The 5,020-nt window shown below is 55.1% G+C and overlaps 1 protein-coding gene across 1 annotated transcript; it reads right to left on the bottom strand.

The window, feature by feature from the left end:
• Positions 1-1,634: 1,634 nt before the first annotated feature.
• Positions 1,635-4,049, bottom strand: LOC136464902 (monosaccharide-sensing protein 2-like). Its single transcript, XM_066463851.1, has one exon. The coding sequence runs from the start codon at positions 3,933-3,935 to the stop codon at positions 1,800-1,802; it is 2,136 nt and encodes a 711-aa protein (XP_066319948.1). The 5' UTR covers positions 3,936-4,049; the 3' UTR covers positions 1,635-1,799.
• Between the last annotated feature and the right edge of the window lie 971 nt (positions 4,050-5,020).

Genomic DNA, 5,020 nt, shown 5'->3' with positions numbered 1-5,020 from the left:
GCACCCGTTCACTCCTTTCACCAGAGACTTGGGATCCTTTCCCTCTCTCGTCTGTTTGTAACCCCTACTGCAAACCAAGTGTTGGTAACATGAGCAGCAGCAAACTGGACGTAGGGACGTTCCATCCGAACCAGTATAAACCCTTGTGTCCTCCGAGCACAGCATCCAAGCTAGACGTGCAAATACAAATTTACTCGTCTGTGGTCCGAAAACACCGACATACGCATTTTCACATAGGTGAGAGGAAGGACTAGAAATGCTTCTGTCAATAATAAAGTTGTTTTTCCTAGCAAAATGTTGGCTTGCGCTATAAGAGGAATAGCTCACGTCCTCTCTACCTATGTGGACAACAACTTTTCAGCTGAAGCCAACGACTGTGGTAGCTCATATTGAGGCTGGCTTTATGGACAGTTCCTTTTTTCGAAGGGAAGGGAGTCATATATTAAATTTTGGCACAATACATCCTCAAATTACATATGAAAAAATCTGAATAAAAAATACATAATATTCTATCGAGATTCATACATAGTCTTCTTCCCCAATGACTTCTTTAGCTCAAACGCCGAAGCCAAAGTGCAGTCTTTATGCCGAATCCAATGACCAACCCAAAACATTAGACATGCCACAAGATTCAACGCTTCGGAACTAATTCAAAACACATCTAAATTGCTGAAAGAATATCGGTAGTTGCATCGTCGAGTACGACATAGGATGCAAATTCATCACCTTGATATCATGAATTCATCTCTGCCACCATCGACAATGAGATCGATGACCCAGAGTCGCTGTCCTCGTAGGGGCTCCCAGAAGCACCCATCCCCTTGCAGATAAAGGCTATAAATTGATCGCCTGCTGATGAAATCGACGCCTACAACGGTGATCTCGTCGTGGCAGTCACCGAAGTCATCGCAGAAAACACGATCCCGACCGAAAATCGTCGGTAGATTTATTTGGCTAAACCCTAAACAAACTGAATATAAAACTGTAAAAAAAGAGAGATGGGTCTTCTCTCCTTTTTTACCTCTGGCAGGAGAGGAAGAAGAAAAGGAGGTCGAGGCGCGGGCGTGGCGGTACATCCTCTGTTGATTGCTCATCCAAGTCACCAGGAATCGTGTCACATTATGGCCCCGTTCGCTTAGCTGAAAAAACAAACAAACATTGTTTCGACTGATTTATTGTGAGAGAGAAATACTGTTCGAGCTAAAAAAACAAGCTGAAACGTATGGATTATAAGATAAATATATTGGTTTAATTTGCCGCCGCACCTGCTTGTGGCTTGTGCCATGTCCTTTTTGCTGTCGAAGCCTGTTGCCCCTGCGCATTCGGCAGATTCTACGCAGGGAGAGATTGGCTGCCCTGCCCTTGTAGGTGACCATCATCACCCATTCATTCAGCCGGTGCTGCAAACCTGCAACTGCAAGGTGTTGAGTAGAGCAATGCTGCGCTGTGCTGTGCATAGCCTTCAGATCAGCTCGAAGCTCGTCCACGGCGGCCATGGAAAACCGTAAATGCTACTACTACAGTAGGAAACAAGCTCACCACAAAGAGGCACGACATGACAGTTTTAGCACTTATCAGGAAGAGACATAATTTGAATCCCCCATCACAATTCACAAACTATCCATTCCCGCCTCCTTGTTTTTTTTCTTCTTTCTGTTCCATCATTGATCAAATGTATGTATAGGAAAAGTGTATACATATGTAGAATCAAACACAAACAAACAAACAAAACACAATGGATAGTAATAATAAGTGTGATAATTAATCAGAATTCAATCCAATCCAATCCAAAAGTCAATTCAACGGTGATCCTGCTCTGCATCGGCCGCCATGGCTGGCAGTCCTCTGGCTCCGACGTTGAAGAACTCGATGATGACCTCGAGGGGAAGGCCCTTGGTCTCCGGCACTCGCAGCGCCACGAAGGCGAGCGCCAGGCAGCAGACGACGGCGTAGAAGCCGAACACCCCAGTGAGCCCCACCCATCTGAGCATGACCGGCAGGCTGTAGGTGACCGCGATGTCACCGAGCCAGAATGCTAGCGAGCAGATGGCGATGCAGAGCCCCCGCACCCGCGTCGGGAAGATCTCGGCGCACAAGATGTTGGGGATGGGTCCGAACCCCATGACGAAGCAGCACAGGTACACCATGACGCTCCCCGTGGTCACCGCCGCGTGCGCCGTCGCCGCCATCGGCACCACGCTCGCCGCCACCAGCGCCGCCAGCGACGCGATCAGCACCGGGATCGTCCACAGCAGCAGGCTCCGCCGCCCCGATGCGTCCATGAGCCGCATCGCCACGCCGATGGTGGGCAGCATCAGCAGCGTGGTGAGGCCGCTGATGAGGATGGACGTGGAGTCGGCGCTCAGCCCCAGGCTCGCCAGCAGCACGCTGACGCCGGCCTGGTCCAGGATCTGCGGCGTGTAGTAGAGCACGCCGTTGATGCCCGAGAACTGCTGCAGCACCTGCATGGTGACGCCGCACACCAGCGCGTGACGCACGCCAGGCTCCAGGAGCTCGCGCCACCGCGCCCCGCCGCCGCTGCCGGCGGCCTCCTCGGACACCGCCGCCGGGTGCACGAACGCCGGTCCGTGTACATCCCCGTCCCCCTGCTGCTTGGCGGCGTGCAGGTACAGCGCCGACTGGCTCACCAGCGCCGCCGCGTGCACACCGTCCTCGCCGCCGCCGCCCGCCTCCTCGTGCAGGTACATCCTCTTCACGCCGCCCTCCGGCCCGTCCGTGCACTTCCACGCCAGCTGCCAGCCGCCGCCGATGCCCATGGTGGTGGCCGTGTCGCCTCCTCCCGTCATGCTGCTCAGCCCGCGGGCGTCCAGCAGCGGCGCGCGGAGATCCCCCGTGCCGCTGGCATCGTCGTCCGACTGGCAGCCGGCGATCTCCTCGTCCCAGTCCAGGGGCGCCTGCTTGTTGTCGTGGAAGCTGAGCATGCTGCCGAGGTTGGAGAAGAGCATGCTGCCGCGGGTGCTCGTGGCGTCGGCCGCGACGGGGGGCCTGAGGTCGTGCACGCTGCCGAGGAGCGCGACGACGGGGTCCTTGAGGTGGTCCAGCATGCTGCCCTGGCGCGAGCCCAGGCCGATGGCGCTGCCCAGCATGCTGCCCTGCGCGCCAAGCGGCAGCGGCAGCGGCTGCGCCACCCACGACATGCCGCGCTCGGGCCCGTACAGGACTGTCGCGTTGGCGTTCTCGTCGGCGGGGCCCGGGGGCCCGACGATGTACTCCTCGATGGCCGTGTCTCCGGCGGTGCCCAGGCCTTCGACGAGGAGAGCCATCTCCCCCGCGACGTCGTCCCTGCCCCTGAGCATCTGGAGCACGGCCCTGGCCTCCTTCATCCTGCCCTTGCTGACGAGCCAGCACGGGGACTCCGGGAGGTAGCAGACGGTTAGGAGCAGGTAGAGGAGGGAGAGGAGTGAGAGGACGCCGAGCATGAGGCGCCAGTCCGGTTGCGGCGCCAGCGTCATGGAGAAGACCATGCAGTAGGCGAGGAACATGCCGCCGGATCCCGTGAACTGCGGGAGCGTGTTGAGGAGGCCGCGGATCTCGGGCGGCGCCGTCTCGGAGATGTAGACCGGGACGAGCGTGACGGCGAGGCCGATGGCGAAGCCGTCGACGAGGCGCGCGAGGAGGAGGACGTGCACGCCGGGGGACCAGAGCATGAGGAGGCCCGCGAGGAAGTAGAGCAGCGAGGAGGCGATGAGCATGGGGCGGCGGCCGACGGAGTCGGAGACGGGCCCGGAGAAGGTGGTGATGAGGGTGGCGCCGACGAGGGAGGTGGCGACGAGGAGGCCCTCCACGGCGGGCTGGGACTCGAGGTGGAAGTCGCGCTTGATGTAGAGGACGGCGCCCGCGATGGTGGCGTTGTCCCATCCCTGCAGCATGTTGCCGATCGCCGCGGCGATGGCCACCAGCACCGCGCCACGCATGGTGGTGTCGGTGGTGGAGCAGGCTGCTTGCTGATCGTCGATCGATGAAGCAATGCAACAGTGGCGGAAGTAACGAATGCGCTAGCAATGCGAGCCCATGCAAACTAACTATTACAAAATGCTGCTGTTGCTGCTGCAGGAGCTGGAAGAAGGAGACGATGACGAAGAAGAGGAGATTGAGATCTCACACTTCCTTTTTTGGATTTAAATAGGCTACTAGTGATGCAAGACAACAGATCCAAGGCCAGGGAAGCATTGGATCGCCTCATTTGTTTTTTTTTTCCCTTTCCTTTCTGATGAAAGCTAGTAGTGAAATAGGAAATAAGAGTTAAATTGGCGATTACTCGTTTTCATCGCGCATCACATGCTGTGTATCATCATTAGCACTAATTAATCGCTGCACTGAGCTTGAATGAAATTAAATCTGACTTTGCAAATGTAACGCAGAGACGAGCAACCAACCAAGCACTACTATTTTGCCCACAAAAAAGCAAGCACTATTTTCGTTATTATATCTCAAAAAAAAGAAAAATTAAATAAATAAAAGGTGTACTATTTTCGATGATGCTGTTTATGACATGACGAAGAAATGGGAGGGATCGGAGGGGGGAAAAATAAAATGTTAGCGGGGACGGCTGCAAGGGAGTGATTGTGCCACGTGGGAATGACGACTAGCTAGTCAGATGAACACCGACTAGCTAGCAAGTAGCAATGCAAGGCAAGAACAAGAGGGACTGAACCGAGTCGTTGGCATGTCCGTGCGTCCACCATGAGTCCATGACTATGAGCCAGCTAGCCAAGATGCAGATCCCTGCTAAGCTCTTCCCTCTTGCAAATTGGCTGCCACTACAGTAGATCTGGAGTCTGTCTCCGGCGGCAGATGATCTGAAGCAAAGCAATCACCATCCAAATATCACAAGAATTCAAACCTCTATCTACCTCCTTTCCCCCCAGCTGCACAAAAACCAGTACTGTTCGTACCAAATCGAAACCAATTCAATTCAGGCATCGATCGCCACCTAACAGCACCACCTTTTCTTTTTCCTTCAAAACAAGGATGCTTCAACCAACATCTGCCGTGGCAG

This window comes from Miscanthus floridulus, chromosome 7 (genome assembly GCF_019320115.1).
Source record: "Miscanthus floridulus cultivar M001 chromosome 7, ASM1932011v1, whole genome shotgun sequence".
NCBI classification, from domain to species: Eukaryota; Viridiplantae; Streptophyta; class Magnoliopsida; order Poales; family Poaceae; genus Miscanthus; species Miscanthus floridulus.
This window is presented reverse-complemented; position numbering and strand designations above follow the sequence as displayed.

Excerpts from the sequence above, each read along its gene's own strand:
- LOC136464902 (XM_066463851.1), bottom strand. The coding sequence starts at position 3,935 with ATGCGTGGCGCGGTGCTGGTGGCCATCGCCGCGGCGATCGGCAACATG.